The sequence below is a fragment of the Martes martes genome, assembly GCF_963455335.1.
Source record: "Martes martes genome assembly, chromosome: 3".
Lineage (NCBI taxonomy): Eukaryota > Metazoa > Chordata > Mammalia > Carnivora > Mustelidae > Martes > Martes martes.
Genome location: NC_137890.1, coordinates 181,267,232 through 181,288,687, shown reverse-complemented (window position 1 = coordinate 181,288,687; position 21,456 = coordinate 181,267,232). Strand labels below are relative to the sequence as shown.

Here is a 21,456-nt window from a genome sequence, read left to right as displayed (position 1 = left end):
GCTTTGGGTGTAAGTACTGATCTACTTCTTTGGTGGCATCAGTTGTTCCCAGATGACACTAGTCTCCTACCCTTGCATTTTCAGTTAGATATAGAATAGTGAGGAGTCATGGCCCAGCTCTGTCTTAGGACTCTGTTACATCTTTCCCAGAATCTTTATTTTGGGTCTGAGTGGGTCTAATTCCCAGTGGAACCAGGGCATTGTCTGTGACCCCTGTATTGCTTATAATTGAATGGGATACCTCAGCCCTGACTTTCTAGTTCAGAGGTTCAGGAGCGTGCCTTAACTTCGGGCAGTTTTCAGGTGGGTGATTCCTTCATAAGAGAACCAATTAAAGAAATTTGAATTGTAAGGCTGATCCACTATTTGAAAAACTGAAAAATTTTTCAGCATATCATACCTTTTAATTATTTTATATTCTCTATTTACAAGGGATCAAAACTGTAGTGCATATTTTATTGGGAAACATGTATTTTTTTAGTAATATACTTGCTATCTAAAAAGAGTTATTTAAAGGCATTGTTTTTGAGTTTCTCTTTATTAGAACTAAAGTTCTTATAGCTATCCTATTGAATTTCAATTAAATATAGTATCGAGTAATCTAACCAGTGATCTGTTGGTGTGATGGCCTAATGGCAAATACAGTCTTTGCATATAAGTTTCCAATCATTTGAAAATCTCATGTTAGGAAGAGTCCTTTGAGTACAACTGTAGAATAATAGTAGAGTAGAAATTGCATACGAAATGCATGGCCTCTAATTTTTTTTTCCTCTTTAAACCTTACCCTCCTTTGTTAAATAGCATAAATTATTTCCCACAAGTGACACTTTGTTTCACTATGTACAAGTTTTGATCGTTCCTCAAAATTTTTTTAGGTGAGTACCCAGAATATGAAGATGGGTGGGCTGCCGCGTACAACACCTCCAACTCAGAAACCCCCCAGTCCCCCCATGTCAGGGAAGGGGACACTTGGGTAAGTATGTAACTAAATAAAAATTGAAAACCATTTCATGTAGTGTTGTTGAAAACCAAACACTACATATATTTAAACTATTTTTTAATATTTGAAACAACATTTTCTTCCTAACATTAACTTTTTTGTGTGTAAATTTCCCTTTTTCTGGGAAACATGTTTATACTTTAAAAAGATTTTGTTTAAAAGTTATTTTTCTACTGAATTTTGTATTTGAGGTAAAATCCTAGTCCAAGTTCATGGTTTATTATAAATTGCACTCTAATTTCTGGAAAATTTTATAGTTGTTTCATATTACATTTGACTGTAACACTGAACACTGTGTGGATTTACAAAATTCCGTATATCTTGTGTTGTTATGAGAATATCAAGCTTAATTTAGTCCAGCAGAAGTGAGCTCTGGATTTAACTTCTGGCAGAAATGGCCAATTAATGTAAAAGCTTCTAACATTTTTCTTCTGTAGCATCATAGTATAAAAATTTGATTTATTGGCGTGCCTGGCTGGCTCCATCAGAAGAGCATGCAGCTCTTGATCTCAGGGTTGGGATTTCTAGCCCCACAATGGCTATAGCGATTACTTAAATAAATCAATCTTAAAAAAATTTTATCATGGAGATTTGTGATCAGATGGACATAATATATCCCAGAAGCCAGATGACCAAGACTGTAGTCCAGCTCTGCTCCTGCTCTTTTGTCTTGCATAGTCAGCCTCTTTGCAATTCAGTTTTTTCATCTGTAAAAGGGGGTAATATTTGTCCTCTGTCAACTTTTCAGAGTCATTGTACCACAAATTGGATTTTTAAAAAATGTATAAGACAAAGACAAAATGCTTTGACAACCATTGGCTTTATGATATATTCTTAAAAATTTTTTAATTGGAAATATTGTTTTTTGGCCCCCTCACCAAAAAAAAAGAAAGAAAAAAAAGAGAAAGAAAATGACATAAAACCTAATTAAGCACCATGGGTCAGGACAGTACAAAGATGAGTTAAAATGTAAAGGAGGATAATTCTGGAAGAGGAGTTACAGGTAGGACAGTGGGAAATAAAAGAATAAAAATGAATTCCAGCTAGAAATAAGATCATTTTATTTAGGATCAGCAAAACAAATTCTGCTTAGATTAGAGAGATTAGTAGATCAAATAAGATTTAAACTTCAGGGTAGAATGTTGATCAGATGATAGGGTATAATTGTGCAGAGGTAAGAGTAAAGAGATTAAGAGGAAGTATTTATTTTCCTATGGAATGTGTACATTTTTATCATTTGTAGTGCTTAATAGCTTTTGTTAGGTGGTTTTTTTTTTTTTTTCCTTTTTCAGATTTTGTTAGGTTTTAAATCAAGATTGTTCTCAGGGTAACCCACTGTCATCTCTAGTAAAATAAAACTTTGTGTTGCTCTCAAGTTTTGAAGATTTATTCATATACCAGAATTTGTTTCCCTTGTGTATTAGCAAGGGTTCTGCAGGATCTTGGAGACCAGAGTTGCTGAATACCACAAGCCAGTTGATAGTCACAACCTGGCTTTTTTGCATAGTCTTTGCCTAGCCATCATATTTTGTTCTTTTGCCCCTAATTTTTTACTTTGTTTTTCATCATTGCCTTCACTGTATTGTTCTCAGTCAGCAAAGGGTTTTTTCTTCCATTGAAACAGAACATTTTTATTGCCTGGGAAAATTGTGTAGAAATCAGATGTTTGGAAATAATCAGTTTCCTGTCTTAGGTTTTTTTTTTTAATATTTAATTATAATTTCAGAGATGCCTAAACTTTTTAGTATTTTAAATTCAAGTTCCTGACATTCCTTTTTTCTTCCTTGGACCCAGTATCTCATTTATTGCCCTTTACGTATATTTAATTATTAATGTATACATGTAATTATGGAGGATTTTGAGAAGTGAACAGGCTGGAGTGAACAGGGTGAGTGCAAAGTGATCAGTGAACCATAATGAATCAAAACCAATGAACCATAACTTGAGTAGCCCTGGAGAGCGGTATTTAAAGGAACCCTGGGACTTTGCAGGGAGTGAATTATTGAGGATTTTACGAGCGAGCAACATCATTTCAGGAAAAGAAAGCTTTTTAATTTTCACATCTTGAGATTCCAGTTTTTATTCTTTTAGAAACCAGAATCTTACCGGCAAAATGCCGTTTCATGTCAGTTGAGTATTTTTCATTGTCATAAAGAATTCAGAAACTTAGGGATGGGAACTAACTTAGTAATCACTAATGTGCCATGGTGCATCCTATTTCCGATCAGACTGCCTTGCTTACTTTCCTCATTCTCTTCCTTTTAAAGGAAATTTTGAGAAGAGGAAGGGAATGTTTTAATAAAATCCAGGCCTTTTTATGCTTTACAGTCCAAATAAGGTAGAAAGACTTAGATGGTCTTTTCTTTTTCTCTCCTTTTAAAATGTTGAACTCGGAGGAAGATAAGAGGTAACAGAGAGCAAGGTGAAAATAGAAGGTGGTGAGGTGAGAACAGAAGGAGATGAGATTAACTTGGTGTATTTCTGTGTATGGATATAGTTCAGTTTCTGTGTATTTCCTATATAGAAAGGGAAGTAACTTGTTATAGTTGTTATTGATCTTCAGTGCGGGGGTTGTGGAGCCCAATTCCGGATCGATTTATCCGATCTTTGAGTATCTTTGGTTAGGGAGAGAGGGGTGAGGAAGATAATTAGTGCATTCATGCATCCAGTTGGGAAACTTTGACATGGTACTAAAATAATTTGAACTCCCCCGCCCCCCCCAAAAAAGGGAGAAGAGAGTTTGGGAAGCACTGACTTACTTGGTGGGAGAATCTTTGTGCTCTCTGAGAATGAGCGAACAAAATTGCATCAGTTCAGGGAAATGAGGTTTGGGACCGAAGAACAGCAGTAGTCGTCAGAACCCTCATGGCAGAGAAGTGATACTCGAGACTGAAATCGGCAGCGGGGTTGTGTTACAACATTTTCCTGTCTCTGAATACAAATTGTATTTCACTACTGGCAATTCTGAATTTATTGTGCCGAAATTTGCTAATCACACAATACATACGCTCTTCTTTTTGTAGGCGGCACTCCCCCTATCGCACACTGGAGCCAGTGCGTCCTCCAGTGGTACCAAATGATTACGTACCTAGCCCAACCCGTAATATGGCTCCCTCGCAGCAGAGCCCTGTGAGGACAGCTTCTGTGAATCAAAGAAATCGAACTTACAGGTATTTTCTCTACCTCAGTGCAAATGTGATGGTCATAGTACCATAATCGGTTTAGAGTACTTCAGTTAAATCTCTCTCATTTTCCAAGCACTAAGTTCTTTTCCTCACTCTACTCCCCCAAACCTCATCTGAATCCACCTCTCTCTCCTCATGTTCTGATGCAGCTTTGAGGTCAGGAAATGGGAAAACAAAAACAAAAACAAAACAACAACAACAACAACAAAAACCAGAAAAAACCCAGACATCTTAAAATATAACCTTCTCGACAAAATTAATAGTTACAGTTGGCCTGAAAAAAAGTTACGGACCAGACGTGGGAAATTGCAAGTTGTTTTTTGGTGGAACTTTACAGATGAAAAACTATACATAACAAAACGGTAATACAGGATGGTACATCAAGATGTCATTACAAATAGAATCAGCCTGTTTAGGAAAGCTGTGTTTTTATTATAAAACAATTTTCTTCAGAGAGTAAAACTAATGTGATGTTCATGTGTTGAGCCCTATCACTTACCTCTCGTATTTCTACAGAAGTTTTCCTTCTTTCTCAATTTCCGTTTCTGTCATAGATGCTTATTAAAAGGTGGTCAGGACAAGTTTCTTGAACTCAGTGTTTTTCCTGTTTTGCTCAAATTAATACACGAAGTGGAGGGTTTTTGAATCACCTTTATTTAGCTGTGTTCATCTCAGAAAATTTGGGGACATGCTGGTGGCCTCTGAGTGTGTATAAATGCTCATGTTCGGTGGCTCTCCTTTCTTCAGCAGCAGTGGCAGTAGTGGAGGAAGCCACCCGAGCAGCCGGAGCAGCAGTCGGGAGAACAGCGGCAGCGGGAGCGTGGGGGTTCCCATCGCTGTTCCCACTCCCTCTCCGCCCAGTGTCTTTCCAGGTAACACATGAATGGTGCCTCATCTTTGTCTTTTTGGAATTTGAATTCAACTTCTGGTTTAATTACACTGGGTTTTCTTCAGAATCTGGATTTTTTTCCCCTTTAGGACTCCAGAAATGTTGGGAAAGCTTTAAGCATTTGTTATTTTTAACCAAGCGATTTCTGAGTTTATGCTTGCAGACTTCTCTGTTATTTGGCTTTGTGTCTTTGGTGCAGTGGCTTAGTTGGTGCTTTGAGGTTTCAGGTACCCCCCGGGTACCTTATATGTTCGGTGCCAGCTAGTGTTACGACATTGCACGTGCTTGGACACAGTGTGCGAGTCACTTTGGTAACAACGGAGTGGACAAATACAGAAGTAGTTTTGGGAGTTAAATTTACTGCACTTTTGGAACTTAATACTCTTTGAAATGCTACCCCTTTTTTTTTCCTGAAACATAAAAATATCCTTGTTTAATGTGAAGACATCAGAGCTAAACTTTAGTTTTAAAAGCATGACACAGAAGACCTAGGGGTAAAATTTTTTTGTATTTAACTTACTGACCGTGATACCAAATAGATCATATCTTTTTAAAAATGATGAAAAGATTTGTGTTTTTCTAAAATTTTTTTTAACCCAATAAGATGTTTTTGTCTGGAATATGTCAAAATGGAGTAAATACTGTTTCCTAATGTATTATGTTTAGTTTTATATACTGTTTACAAAATACTATGCTAAAAATTATAAAGGGGACATCTTTCTTCCAGAGTAGTAGCTTTCAGGTAAAATAGAATGCTGTTTTTAATGAATCAAAAAATCTGTACATTACCCTGCACATTTTGAATTATCTGCTGCAAACCTAATAATCCTTTAATATAAGCTTCATTCCTCTTTTTTTTTTTTTTAACCATTCCCTTCTATTCGTGGGTTAGTGTTAAGCACTGAATATTTAACATTAGGTTCTCTAATGCCTTTTCTAATCCTGCCCACTGGGTCTGCCTCATTAATGCTGCCTCTCACTCCTCTTTCCCTCAGCCCCTGCCGGCTCTGCTGGTCCTCCTCCCCTTCCTGCTACTTCTGCCTCCGCCCCTGCCCCTCTTGTTCCTGCTACTGTCCCTTCCTCCACCGCCCCAGAGGCTGCTGCTGGGGGGGGCCAGACCCTTGCTGATGGCTTCACTTCTCCAACTCCCCCTGTTGTTTCTTCCACTCCCCCGACAGGTGAGTATGGCTTGTTCCTGGGCAGGCACATCCAGGCATCCGGCTCTTCTTCCTGGAACTCCGGCTTTATGACTTTTGTTTGTGCTGTGCTTTATGACTTGTGTGTGTGTGTGTGTGTGTGTGTGTTTGTAAACTCTGAAGATTAATGGACTGACTAGAAAATGGCATGTGACCAAAGAGTAGAGTTTCCTGAGGAAATCAGGGTAAAGTTCACATACATTTTTCATGCATAGGGTAACACAAATACACATTTTTTAAATTACTTGAATTTCATTTACTGGAGATTTGTGAATTTAGTACGGAGTGATCTTCTGTACAGTTTTGAGAAGTTGTGAGAAGCACTGTTAAGTCTTTAACTAGAGAAAAGTCTATGGAAATAATTCTAAGATATAATTTTATAGGAAACGTTTGATGTAACAGTTGGGAAGTCTCTGTAAGTCTATCAGACAGCACTGGAAACACATAGACAATGGACTTTTTAAGAATTTCAGGTTTACGTAAGTGTTACTTACGGTTGAATGGTGTTTTGGGGTTTTAAAACTGCAACCTAAAACTTTTTTTTTTTTTTTTTTTGGTAAGATTTTATTTATTTATTTGACAGAGAGACAGTGAGAAAGGGAACACAAGCAGGGGGAGTGGGAGAGGAAGAAGCAGGCTTCCCACCGAACAGGGAGCCTGATGCGGGGCTCAATCCTAGGACACTGGGATCATGACCTCAGCTGAAGGCAGACGCTTAACGACTGAGCCACCCAGGTGCCCCCTAAAATCTGTCTTGATGGGGAAGGGGAAAAAGGTTCAGTTGCTACAAAATATATTTGCACAGTTAATAGTGATGCTGATTAGCAAAAAATTTCTTTATTTATTATAAAAATGTATGTGTTTGGACACACATCATCTTAGCTTGTTAAATACTTCATAGAATATATATTTAGCTCTGCTGCTATAACCAGATGTTTAAATGTGTTAAAAGACAGTTTTAGCTAAAATGGTTTTTGGATGGTGTTTCATGGGATAGCTTCTATAATAGAACTTTTTAAGAAAAGCTCTCCATGTAAATGTAAGCGTGGGCTAGTCTTTGATCTACGCACATCTCTGTTAGGCCAGACTGTCTAGTTAAATATGGGAATTCTTTTATGCTCCAGCACCAGTGGAGTAAAAATTACAGCTTGAAGTTGGTTGTAGGCCCAGAAGGAACAAATCACTTCTACCCAGGAGTCAACATTTTAGTAATAAAATCATAATAGGTACTGCTTCGTAGTCTGCACTGAATAAACATTTGTTACATGAGTGTGTAAGTATAGTTTTTCTTAACAAAAAGCAAGGTGTAAATGCCTTAATAACAATTTATATCAGTATAATCTCTTTTATACAGTCTTCAACTTACCAAGTACTTTTTTCTTTTCTTTTTAAGGTATAATATACATACAGTAAAATTCACCCTCTTTAGCGTGTACATTTGTGACAAATGTATACAGTGATATAACTGCAGCACACCTAGCTTGAAGAAAATCTAGACAATCTAAAGAGGAGATGCATACATGTATTAAATACTCTAAGATCATATAAACTTAAAAAAAAAAAAAAGCCGTAGACTAGTCCTATCACCTGCAGATTTCCCCTGTTCTTTGTAGTCCATTACTCCTCCTCACTCCTACCCCTGGCAGCCCTTTGATCTGGCTTTTTTGGTTTTGTTTTTTGTCTCTAAAGTTTTGCCTTTGTAAGAATATCACATAAACAGAAGCAAATGGTCTTTTGGGTCTGGCTTTTTGGCCCTGGAGCATTTGAGATTCATTCAGGTTGTTTCACAGTTCCTTGTTTTGCTCCCTTTTATTACCGACTCGTGTTCTGTCATGTGGGGGCGCCACAGGTTGTTGAGCCCTTCCCCGCAGAGGGACATTGGGATCATTTCCATTTTGGGGTTATTATGAATAAAATTGACGTAGTGTACACATGCAGACTTTGTGTGAGTGTAGGTTTTCAGTTTGTTTGGGTAAACACCTAGGGAGTAGGCTTGCTGGGTTGTGTGGTGAGTGAGTGATTTTAGGAGAGGCTGTGGGCTGTGTCCCAAAGGGGCTGAACAGCCTTACCCCACCGTGGGTGGGGTGGGGGGGGTGTTGGGGGTGGTTGGGGGTTGGGGGATGGGTCTCTTTTGCTCTGAGCACTTGTTAGCACTTGCTATTGTCAGTTTGCTTTTTTGTTTTTTTTTTAACTTTAGTCATTCTAATAGGTATATAATAGTTTCTTTGTGGTTTTGATTTTTCCATTTCCCTAATGACTTATGATGTAGAACCTCTTTTCGAGTGCTTCTTTGCCATCTGTTTATCTTCTTTGATGATATGTCTCTTTGTTTTGTTCCCCCCCACATACCTTTTGAATTGGGTTGTTTTACCAAATTCCTTTATTTCTGAATGTAAGTCCTTATTGGTTATACGATTTGGAAATATTTTCTTCCATTTGTGACTTATCTTTTTATTCTCTTAATGATCTCTTTTAAAAGGGGAGTTCTTCATTTTGATTGAGTCTATTTCTTTTATGGGTTGTGCTTTCAGTGTCATACCTTCAAATTTGTTACCTTACACAAGGTCAAAGATTTTGTTCTGTTTCCCCCCCCCCCCAGAACTTTTTAAAGAATTTTTTAAAAAGATTTTATTTATTTATTTGAGAGAGAGCGAGAGCGAGAGAAAACATTAGCGGGATAGTTAGGTCTGTGTTAATTAAACTATAGTTTTGTTTGCTTTTTTAACCCAAAGCAAAGTAAATGCCTTATTAATGGAATGAATAGAGAGTCTTTTATGTTTGTCTTTGAATTACTGAGGACTTATGTGAGATTTTAGACTGGATCTAACTATATAAAACTCATAATGGTTTAATTATCAGATGCTTTAAATTTGAAGATAGTAGGTTTGTTACAGATTTATTATATTATTTTTATTTTTTTATATTAATATACAGATATATTTAGTTTGTTACAGATTGATTACTAAAATGCCAATAATGTATTCTATCTGGTGATTCAAATGACAAAATGTACCTTTTAAACAATCTTTTTTGTATTTTTACATTTTTTGTCATTGTTACAGAGACTTGACAGTAGATTATGTTCAAGCTTGAATACTCCAGATTTTTTATACAACAGAATTGATTTTCAGGTTTTGATGCTATCATATGTAAAATTAAATGATATAGAAAATTTTGAGTACTTTTATAATATTCTTTATATGAATTCATATGAATCCAAGTTTGATAAAGTTACAGAGTTCCTGAAGACCAATTTTTCTCATGGAAACCCTTTTTACAATCATAGATAAGATAAAAAATTGCCAGAAGTGTTTTTCTTTCTCTTCTCCTTTCCCCCTCCCTTTCTTCTTCCCTGCACTCTTCTCCTCCTCTTTCCTCTTCCCTTTCTCTCTTCTCTCCTCCCCTGGTTCTTCCTCTCTGACTTCCGCCCCCTCCCCTTCCCTTTTCTCTCTTCCCCTCCTTTCCTGGCGGCTGGAGTGGTCTCTTAGGGTGCTCCAGTACTCTGTCTGATCTGTCTGTAAGAGCAGGCCTTCAGGGGCACCTGGGTGGCTCAGCGGGTTGGGCCTCTGCCATCGGCTCAGGTCGTGATCCCAGGGTCCTGGGATCGAGCCCCGCTTCAGGCTCCCTGCTCAGCGGGGAGCCTGCTTCCCTCTCTCTCTGCCTGCCTCTCTGCCTACTTGTGATCTCTCTCTGTCAAATAAATAAATAAAATCTTTAAAAAAAAAAAAAAGAGCAGGCCTTCAGCTGAATGATTTTAAGTGGAAGTGGAGTCAAGATAAAATTTAGGAACTGGATTACATTAGGGAATTGGATAGCTCAAGAAAAAATATCTTTAGTTGGCATTAGCTGTTTAAGTACTCAGCAAAACCGAGTGAAATTGCTAATAAATATTATAGGTTTAGAGATGGTATTATAAATAAGATACATTTTGATTCCCTTTTTTTAACCTTAGCTTTTTTCTTAATTGTAAATTTCTTAGGCTCTAATTTTAAGACAAAATAATCTACTGTTGGAGATGGAGATTTTTGATTGAATAAAGATGTGTTTGATTTGGAATTATGTCACTTGATTGCTGAAATACTTTGTTTTCTTTTAAACTGACTGCTTTGCCACCTTAAATTTACTGCTCTTATTATTATTTTGAATACGACTGTGTGAAACATTTTTTTCTTTTGCTGTCCCAAATGTCATTCTTGTTAAGTTTTTTTTAAGGATTTATTTATTTATTTTATAGAGTTTCCTGCTTTTGCACTTTGATATGTTAGCTGAGCACTAACTCTGACCTTGCATGATGTTTAACAGATAGCAATTAAATTAGCTAAATATTTTAATTTTTAATAATCTTATTAAGATTCAGGCAGTGTACCTAAAGCATTTCATTGCCTGAGATAATTCTCTTTTAATGACAAATTTATGCTCTGTCCCTTTTCCAGGTCATCCTGTTCAGTTCTACAGCATGAACAGACCTGCCTCTCGCCATACTCCCCCAACAATAGGGGGCTCATTGCCCTATAGACGCCCTCCTTCCATAACTTCACAGACAAGCCTTCAGAATCAGATGAATGGAGGACCTTTTTATAGCCAGAATCCAGGTTAGATTCTCTTTTTCATTTTGTAGAATATATCCAATTAAAATTTTCAGTTACAGGGGAAAAGCCTTTACTTACAAATTACTAGTACATAATAGGTGTTAAATACTATTTGTTGAATGAATAGAAGAATGACTACAAGGTTTGCTAATGCTGTGTCATCCAGTTTTGTTTTGTTTTTTTTTAATCAGTACATGGTTTCTGTGTAAAGCGTAGAACTTAATTTTTCTGAGCAGAATCTTTGATTGTGTTGGTGATTATTTGCTTTTAAGAATAATATTGTGGTGAACAGTATTTCCTTCTTATTTAATCCGATATCCTTACTCTGTGAATACCAAATAATGAAAATTGAATGTTCATGAACAGAGTCTGTAAGTGGTATAGTGAAAGAGAAGGTTATTTTTGAAGCTGTTTTGTGCTCGGCAGTTACACTGTTGTACTCAGCTCTCACACCAAACCCGTGATGGGAAGGCTAGGACTTGGACTGATTGATCTAGATACTATAGTCATCTTTCAGTTGCATCATGCATCCAGAAAAAATTAATCTGGCACATATTTATTACCACATGTAGTCATTATTTTTGCTTCTTCCCTAGAGAGGGTAAGAGGTACTAGACTCTCTGACTATTGTGGACATGGTGTGTCAACTTACTGTGTTTTACTGTATTTTTTTTTAAAGATTTTATTTATTTATTTGACAGTTCACAAGTAGGCAGAGAAGCAGGCAGAGAGAGAGGAGGAAGCAGGCTCCCTGCTGAGCAGAGAGCCCGATGTGGGACTCGATCCCAGGACCCTGGGATCATGACCTGAGCCGAAGGCAGAGGCTTTAATCCACTGAGCCACCCAGGCGCCCCGTTTTACTGTATTTTTGCCCACAGGCCACTAAGCCTGTGTATCTTTAATATTAGGGGACAACCCGTTCCATCTTTGATAAGCAATGAACCAGTCTACTGTGGCTGCTACCTTTTGGTGAAACCTTATTCCTCTGGAGTCATGCAGAAGAAACTTGATTCTACTTCTACATAAATGCAGTTTAAAGAATGCTTTTATATGTTTTCTCTCATTTGATTCTCATAATCATGTGATCATTTTCATCTGTATTTTGTAGGATGAGAAACTGAGGCTGAAGTGATGTCCCGTTAGGATTTGAACTTGGGTCATATGCCTCTAAGTTCCGTGTTCTTCTTCGTCCTAGCCTTCTTACCTTCAGATTTAAAAGAAAAATCTCTCTTAATTTCTTAGTCTTCTCTTTGGTGGGGGGTGAGGGGTGGTGAAGAGGATGTCCGCATCATGATAGAAAATGCATGAGAGCCAGAGACCTTATCAGTCTTTATACAGTGTTATGCTGGGAATAGTGCTCAGGAAATTCACTGTGGTTTTCTGTGAGATGGAAATCTGGCAGCACTGTTACTATATTTGGTTGAGTTTGAAAGGGCGTTATAACATAGGAATTAAAATATGGAACACCCAGTGTCTCGTGCCAAGTCCTCCGAGTATAGTAACTGTTTTCTAATGATCCTAAGGGTGCAATAGTTGTTTTCTAATGAGATTATTTCAGAAGCAAGTTAATGAAAGGAACACTTTGATCAGGGCATAACTGAAACCACTTTGGTTCTCATTGTTTCTTAATAATCTAGCCAAAGAAATAGGAACACAAATTTACCATTCATCATGTCAGCAGCAAAGAGGATGACTGAAATAAATAGAGCTAAACGTAAGTTAACAGTTTTTGCCTTAAATATAAGTGTGAAGGGCTTTGGTGGTAAGGAAGTATGTGTGTACACACACACACTTGTGTATTTGTACATTTACATATCTAAACCTAGTTTGGTAAATGTCTTAGTTCAGGCTGCTGTCATAAAGTGCCATAGGACGGGTGACTTATAAATAACAGAAATTTATGTCTCACAGTTCTGGAGGCTGAAAGTCAGATCAGGGTGCTAACATGATCAAGTTCTGGGGTTCTCTTCTAGGTAGCTGACTTCCATCTTCTTGTATCCCCACATGGTAGAAAAAGAGAGGGAGTTTTCTAGGTCTCCTTTATAAGGGCACGAATTCCATTCTAGAGGGGTCTACCCTCATGACCTAATTGCCTCCTAAAGACTGCACCTCCTAATATCATCACATTAGAATTTCAACATATGAATTTAGGGATGCATAAATATTCAGTCCGTAACATTAAAGAATCGATAATGTGGTGTTTAAGTACCAACGTCTTTGGTAATAGATAATCCTATACTTTATTGCTCACAGTTCCTTACAGCAAAGACTAAAAAATCTAATTCATAAAGTGAAATGTTGTTTCCAAGAAATGTGACTGTATATAGTTATATGAGAGAGGAATTTATGAACAAGTATGGTGTTTTACACAGGGAAAATGTCAAGGTTTACCCATTGAATGTTATGAAAACAACTGCAAAGAAACTGAAAAAATAACATTGGGTTGGTGGTATTGCAGAAGAGAAGCCAATAACATATATCCTCTATATGAAAGTTAAGTTACAGCATTACCATAAATTTCCAGAAGAATACAGATGTGGTGAGGCTTTAGCAAAGTATGAATAAAGAGCAGTAGCAAGAAGCGTTTTTCAAATCCTTATATTAGGCAGTCTTTAGGGTTTGTTAGAGAATCCTTACTCTTTTTTTTTTTTTTAAGAATGCTTACTGTAATGAGCGCAAAAAAGCCAGAAAACAACTGAAAGTGTAATATTCTCAAATGACCGAGTAAGCCAGATAGACCCTTAACACTGATTATTAACACAAGCTGTGTTTTTAAACTTTGTGTTAATTTGCTGCTTTTTCTTAGCATAACATCTTGTGATTTTTTTTTGCTTGGAAAGGAATAACAACAATGATCCAATTCTTTTAACCCTTCTGAAAGTACAGAACTGATAATTATTTGGCAACCGTATTCTTTTCCATCAAAAAAGCCTCCTTACTCAGTATGATGAGTTAAGTTCACTTTTAAATACTCCCTACTGTTCATGTTTAGGAAATGTTTCACTCTTAAAATGAATTGCTCAAATCTTTACCTTTACTGTAATGTAAAATATAAGCACCTAAATTTGAATGCACTCTCAGATGTCTGTAACCTCCAAAGGTAGTATTCTTTTTTTAAAAAAAGGTTTATTTATTTATTTATTTTAGGGACTGGGTGGGGGAGAGGGGAAAAAGGAGAGAGAAACTTAAGCAGACTCTGCACTCAGTGCAACCCTGACATCGTGACGAGCTGAAACCCAGAGTCGGACACTTAACTGACTGCATCACCCAGGTGCCCCAGTGGTATCCTTTAATGGTTTTAGAAGTAGTATTTATTTAGAACATTTAGAATGTTCATTTTGTCTGATTTTCTCAGAGTATTTACAAATCTGTAGAAATAAGCCATAAAATTCCAAGTTATTTTTCAAAACGTAGACATTTTAAAACAATAAGCCTCAAAGATTATGCTCCACAGGATTTCATAAGTAACCAGGAAGGTCATGTTCGGAACGTCTGTATATTTCGTCAGCACAGACTCATCCTGTAAGTGTGGTTTGCTTGCAGAGCCTTTACTATGTACACACCTACTTGTTACTGTGGGTAGAACTTAAGATCTCTCTAAAACTCCAGTCATCTGGTGAGGCCATGTCTTCACATTAACATCATTAGTATGTATTGTGAACATAAAACTCCCGAATCTGAGTTTGGAGATCTTTTGGTGGCTATAGGGAAAGTCTCTTGTCAAATGAAGAATCATCTTAACTAAGTGGAGTGGAAACAAGTGTCTGGTTACTTCTCTTCCTTGATCATGAGATGCTAGAACTAGAACCAAATAATGCAGATGATTCTTCTCATCAAAATCCTGCTTCAGTCTTCTAGAATAGTTTGTTTTCAGCTCAGCTCTAAGGAAAATAGCTCTAGTCTAAAGTAGGATGTTGTGGTTCACAGGAGTTCTGGTCAGATAAAATCTTAATGCGGTCCAGAAAAAAAAGGCTGTGGCATCGAAATTAATTTGGATCATCACATTAAATTTTTGCCCTGGGGGAAAAAAGTAGTATTTGGGGTGACCTTTGTAAATTCCATTTGGAACTGAGTTTTTTTTTCTTTTAAGATTTTATTTATTTACTTATTTAGTTGATAGAGAGAGAGAGATCACAAGTAGGCAGAGAGAGAGAGAGAGCAGGAAGCAGGCTCCCTGTTGAGCAGAGAGCCCGATGTGGGGCTCGATCCCAGGGCCCTGAGATCATGACCTGAGCCAAAGGCAGAGGCTTAACCCACTGAGCCACTGGTGCCCCTGGAACTGAATTTTTAAAACATGGTCTAGCTTTGAGAAAAATCCAACTTGTTTTGTTACAAAGTAAATGTTTTTTAGGAAGATTTGGGATTGGTTTTTACCTGGGCTGTTGTTGGTGGACTTCTTAAAACCATGTGATTTCAGATTTTCACTTTCAGAACTAGAAAAGAAACAGAACATACTCATCTTAAAAAATAATAATACACTTGATCTAACTACAAAAAGACTGTTCTGAGTTACACACCTAATCATTCTGGTTTAGCTGAGCACCAGAAGGTCATAAAAAAAAAAAAATGGATGAGAAATAGTGACTGAAGTGGGGAATTCCCTACTTTTCTGTTATGGGACTGTTGGTAACAGAAGAGGAACATTTTCATCTTATTTGATGGGAACATACACCCAATAAATACTTTTCTAGAATACCAGTTGCTGTCTCCTTCTCTTTGATCAGCTTTGTCTCTGCTACTTCTGTGTTTATTATGTCATCTTCTTCCTCCAAGTTTGGAAACACAGGGTATTGGGAACATACCAGCAATTGTTCCAAGCCTCTGTGAGGGGGAGACAAGGCACCGAAGGGTTTACTACCAAGAAGTACGACCTTAGGGAAAAAACCTAATCAAAAGCTACCTTTTAAGAAAGGTACTTGTTTCTAGGGTTATTCTACTCTGTCCCTTACAGCTAGATACTCTTCAGTGTTAACTAATAGCTTAACTCTTGTCTATATATCATGTATGTTTCTTAGCTACCAAGTAGTACTTTTTTCATACTATTACTGAGTTTTCTTCTTTTCTCTGTTTATGCTGCATTGATTATTTTTTTTTTTTTTTTTTTTTTTTTTTGTAACAGGTCCTAGGTTAGGCATTCTGCATGCATTAGTTTTCGGTTTTTGTTCTTTTTAAATCTTGCAACCGCTCTGTAAAGCAAACCATTTTTTTTCATCACATTTATGGATTAGGTCCAAAGAAATGATTACTAGGTGTTTAACAACAAGGAAATGGCAAATCAGGTGTTTGATGCTGGGTGACTTTGAAGTCCAGTCTCTCACCACTGAGCACTCTTCCCCCTTAAGGCACTTCCCTAGTTCCTGTCTACCTGCTTACTTTTCCAGGTGTGTACTGGTCATGCTGTTCTAGACCTGTCAGCCTCTGCCCCTCACTTGGTTCTCGTCTTGTCTTTCTCTCCTCTTCTCTGTTTGTTGAACTCCTTTTCTTCTGGTGCCCGCTCAGAGAGCATTTCTGTGTGGCCTTCCTTACAAATAGCACCCCCACCCCACCATCCCCATGCCGACTCTCCCAGCACAGCACCCCCCAGCGGATTGCTACAAACGTTGCTGGACTCAGGTTACGTTCTTTTGTATGTCCGGTTAGAATATGAGATCTTTGAGGGCAGTGACTCTTTGATCTTTTCAGTTGTATTAGTCTTAACTGTAATTTGGAGTTAATAAAGGTGTTCTCTTTTCATAAGAAGATACATACTGTGCTTTACACTCATTCTGAAGGAAAAGTGTAACTGTAGGATTAATCTTGGGCTATTGTTTGGCACGTACCAGGTTTATTTATTTACATATGTTAAACATTCGTTGTAGGCTGACTAGTGCTATGCACTGTACCAGGTGTTTGCGATAGAGGGAAAGACACGTTGGGGAGGAGAGAGTGATTTGAATGAGTCCAGTGTTTTTTGGTATGAATTAGATTATGAAAAATTGTAATGACACAGACCTAACTCTCAGAATGGTTTGATACTGGCTTCCTAGTGGAGTGCTTGCCACTTACTAGAAAGTCAGTAAATATTTAATTAATGAATGAAGAACCAATTAATTTGCCTGTCAATTAAGTAATGGAAAATGTAAATTTAGGATGTTGGGATGCAATTTTTTTTCTGGTATTGAACATTTAAACTCGTAACCTTTAAAATCCTGAAAACCAAATTATTTGTGATAATCTGCAGAAATTCTTTGAGAAAATATGTTGTTAGTGATATGACAAGATCAGTTTGGTATTACATGTTAGAATAGATCTGTATATAAGAAATGCTTCCTGTTACAATTTTTAGAACTTTCTTTAAACTCCCCCTAATACTTTGTTTTTTGTATTAATGTATTACGCTCAAAAGAGGGTCTTTAAGATAGCTTAAAAATATTTGTACCTAGGGGTTTCCCTCCTTATATGTTTGTTTTATTGTATTAGCCTTTCCTTTTAATGTGACTCGCCCTTACCCCTTACCCTCCGCACCTTTTTGTTTTCGCAGTATCTCTTGCTCCTCCTCCTCCCTCCATCCTACAGGTAACTCCTCAGTTACCTTTAATGGGATTTGTGGCCAGAGTCCAAGAAAATAGTAAGTTTATGTCTTCTTTATGCTGTAGATCAGATAATAGGCATAAAATGTCATTTATATATAATTGGCTGAATAGTCCTTCGTTCACTGATAGTTCACATATTTGCATATTATGGGCAAGTTCCTGGGTGAGCAGCTAGTGTGATAAAATAATTAAGATGAAGTTCTTTGCTGCCAGATAACTTAAAATCTGGTAGTGAAGATGAGACAAGAATAAAATAAAGGCCATGTAAGAAAAGAAAGACCACATCTAACCAAGGAGATGCTACTTAGGCCCCCAGATAGCCCGTCTCTTTCTCTGCATTGCTCAGACAGCTAGTAGCCTCGTTTGCTGTCACTGGAGTCGCAGGGTCTGGTGGCCGGGCTTGAGAATCTTCCTCTGGTCTTGTGATTCCAGGTGTAAAAATGGCCATGCCGTGGTAGGTCTCGGGACCAAATTGCCAGTCTTTCTCTCCCAGGAGGCCTCGTAGACTGGCAATGAATTTCCATTGGCCTGTAGTCTGGGGTCAAGACATGCAGGATCGGATAACTAATTTGACTGACCCATTCAGTCTTCTCCTAGGGAAGCATTAAGGAAGCTCAGGAGACTGATGTCTCCGAAGCAGGAGGCCTGTATCACATTCAGTGAGGAACTGCTGTTACAGAGACCAGTGAACATAGGCCATAAGATGAATTCTTTTCTGGGGAGAGGTCTATGCAAGGAGCCCACATCACAATCACGCGGTTCCGCGACGGGCATGGAGTCGGAGCTAGGGGTTTCCATTAATGAAAATTTTAATGCCATCAGTATGATGAAGCCCAGTGTATGCATCTCATAACAGGGATGGCCTGACCAGAGGGGTAGAAATATTTGCACTGTGTTGCTTAGGACTCCTGGTTCTTCGATGGGCGTTGCTGATACCAGAATGGGAGCTCTTAGGAGAGCAGGAATTTTCGGTGGTTCTGTTGGCTGGCTGTTTCCCCTGGACTTAGAGCAGCATCTGACACAAAGCAGACACTTTAGTCCCTAGTTTGTTGTTGTTGTTGTTTTGTTTTGGAGGTGGTTGACTTTTTTGTTTGTTTGTTTTTTGTGCTTTTATATCTAACCAAATGCCCCCTTTTTATGGACACATTTCTTTGTTGCATTTTAACTGGTTAGAATCCTGTCTCACTTGCCAGAGGGCTCACGGTCTCTTCCAGGTGCCTTTGCATCTCTGTTTGCTTCTGAAAAGAGTCTGACTTCTGCTTATTGGAAGGTAAACCAGGAGCACCTCCAATGTGTAGCAGTGTGTTTGCCTTTTGGGATAGTCTTTTCTTTCTTTCCATAGTCACATATATTTCTCACCTACAAAATGTAGAAAAATAAGAAAACTTTGTGTATGAGGTGAGCTGTGGCTGATTTTACAGACACAGCAGGACTTCTGCATTCAAATGAATCTTCTCTTCAAAACATTCACCTTGGAAAGATGTGTACTTGTCTTTTAGAATTATCTTCTTAGTTTTCAGGTATATTACTTTGAAGATACTCTGGTAGCAGATAGTCTATAATAAGATTGATATTTGGAAACAGTCTGGAATTACTTGGAACCAGGTATACTGGGCTGAGTAGTGCAGCTATGATTCTGTTATTCTTAAAATCCTTCTATGGCTCCCCATTGCTCTTTGGATAGAATCCAAACTGTTGGAAGGCCCTTCCTACTTAGTCCTCTTCAGCTTCCTTATGCCTCTTTCTACTAAACTTCGGCCAGTTCTTTGAAGGGTTCCTACTTTCTTACCTTTGTATTTTGTTTTCTCCCTTCACATCTGACAGGAAACATCCATCCTCACTCCATCCTACCCTCTGGCCATTAACTCTTACTTATTCTTCAGGTTCAGGAAGCCTTTCCTGACCTGTGTAAGAGTGTTGGTCTGTTGCTATGTTTTTCATAGTGACTTAAAGCACTTACTGCATGTAATTACAAGTGAAAATTTGGTTGTCCATGTCTCTATGACTTTTGCCTACTGCTCTGTCTCAGTGCTGAACATAGTGGCTAACCATGGTAGGCTCTCAGTTGATGTTTGTTGAATGAGTAATCATGAAATATGACTTTAAAGTTACTGATCTTGTCCCATAGTAGTGTGTCTTTTAAGATAACAGGCATTGAAGTTCAAATTCCTGCCTTTCCACTTACTTAGTGTAGGGCTCCTTAATCCTGCAAAGCCAGTTTCCACATAAAATGAGGATTAAAATGGTAGCTTATGTCAGTCTCATTAACTCTGAGGCATTATAAGAAATAGTAAAAATGAGCAATGGCAGAATCTTTGAGTAATTTTATAATGTAATTTCTCAAGGTGATTGTTTTGAAAGACAGCATTCCTTTGGATCTCTGTTTTTCTGTAATTGTTTAAAGTCAGCCTCTTTACCTTATAAATGCAGACAGGTTATATTGTTGATTCCCAACCTTATGTAATTTGTCATAAAATACATGCTAAATCACGTATCTGTAGTTTTTATTTTAAAAACCCATTAAGAGTAAAAGAATCACTTTTAATGAGTAAAGTTTTGAAGTGCATCAAGCAGGCAGGTTGGGAAGTAGACTGGCAGTGCGTGGGAGAACACTGGAACAGGACAGAGGATGATACTGACGTCCCAGTCCTCACCAGACACCAGCAGTCTTCTCACATCCATTTGGTTGAATCAGTAGGCTTAGATGAAAGATAGAAAAGAAACGGGATTGCTCAGAGAGTTTCACAGAAACAGTACTGGTACCTCACGAATAAGAATAAATCAATGAAATTGGGCAGCTGATAAATGCAGCTTTACTCAGTTTATTTTGTTGATCTGTGTCCAGTTATGTACCAAGCATTTTGAAAAGCTTTGAGTTGCCTGAGTTTGGATATATGCTGATACTTGAGCTGTGGAAGCAGATTTTTAAGTCACTCTTGCATATTTAGCTTGAGGAAATTCTGGATCATGAATCAGTCTGAACTAGGTGAAATTCTCTCTATAAAAAAATAGCAAACACAAACATCTTCATGGATGAAGTTACCCAAAGTCTTGTGATTTCCATTCCACTAATTTGGTAAAATGCTATTAAAAAAATTCATTGAAAGGAATGTAGATTACTAATATTTGACTATTTACAAGTGCATTCTAATTTATTAAGAATTAAACATGCTTGTAAATGTCCAAATTATTAATATTTTTGATAACCACTGCTCCTTGGATATAATATAAAACCAAACTATATTGTACTTACTCTTTCTTTGAAAAAGAGGATTGTGTATTAGCATAAACAGGTTCCAAGAGGCTCATTTAATAAATACTATTTTGGTTAAGCTTTATTTAACACCCATCAGCCCGGATCCAGAGGGAGGAGAAAGTCATGCTTGGAGATTTGAAACATTATAGTTGGTGGGGAGCCTTCTCTTGCCCACTTATTTTTTGAAAGATCATTTTTAAAATTAACATATAATGGATAATTTGTTTCAGGGGTACAAGTCTGTGATTCGTCAGTCTTACACAATTCACAGCACTAAACCCTAGCACATACCCTCCCCAGTGTCCATTACCCAGCGAAAGATCATTATTTTCAAGTCTAGATTTATATTCCATGTATATAGAGGCTTGGATAGAAAATACTGAACTTTGCATAACATGTAGTTTTGTTATCAGCTTGATACATTCTTAGTTTCAGATACACCACCTCCACCACCACCTGTGGAAGAGCCGGTCTTTGATGAATCCCCTCCCCCACCTCCTCCCCCAGAAGATTATGAAGAGGAGGAAGCAGCTGTGGTTGAGTATAGTGATCCTTACGCTGAAGAGGACCCACCATGGGCTCCAAGGTCTTACTTGGAAAAGGGTAAGTTTCAGAGGGATATCTAGAGGGATGGAAAGACACCTCTACATGGAAATGGAATTTACTCATACTGAAAACCTTACTTATTTTTTTACTGATAAGTAAAGTTTTGCTTGCATAATCTATGTAACATTTTATTAATTTAGCTTACAAGGTTCATGAGTTTTGA

The 21,456-nt window shown here is 37.6% G+C and overlaps 1 protein-coding gene across 8 annotated transcripts in view; it reads left to right on the top strand.

Moving 5' to 3' along the window:
* The window catches only part of ABI2 (abl interactor 2), a 111,245-nt gene that overhangs the window by 80,415 nt on the left and 9,374 nt on the right, over positions 1 to 21,456 (top strand). The window contains exons 4-10 of one of the 8 annotated variants that reach the window (XM_080798134.1): positions 876 to 973; positions 4,024 to 4,170; positions 4,933 to 5,057; positions 6,070 to 6,252; positions 10,704 to 10,862; positions 17,380 to 17,466; positions 21,117 to 21,290. In XM_080798134.1, the coding sequence (XP_080654260.1) occupies positions 876 to 973; positions 4,024 to 4,170; positions 4,933 to 5,057; positions 6,070 to 6,252; positions 10,704 to 10,862; positions 17,380 to 17,466; positions 21,117 to 21,290 (973 nt within the window). The remainder of the gene's footprint in view (positions 1 to 875; positions 974 to 4,023; positions 4,171 to 4,932; positions 5,058 to 6,069; positions 6,253 to 10,703; positions 10,863 to 17,379; positions 17,467 to 21,116; positions 21,291 to 21,456) is intronic. The other 7 variants (XM_080798136.1, XM_080798130.1, XM_080798135.1 and 4 more) reach the window with 7 other exon arrangements.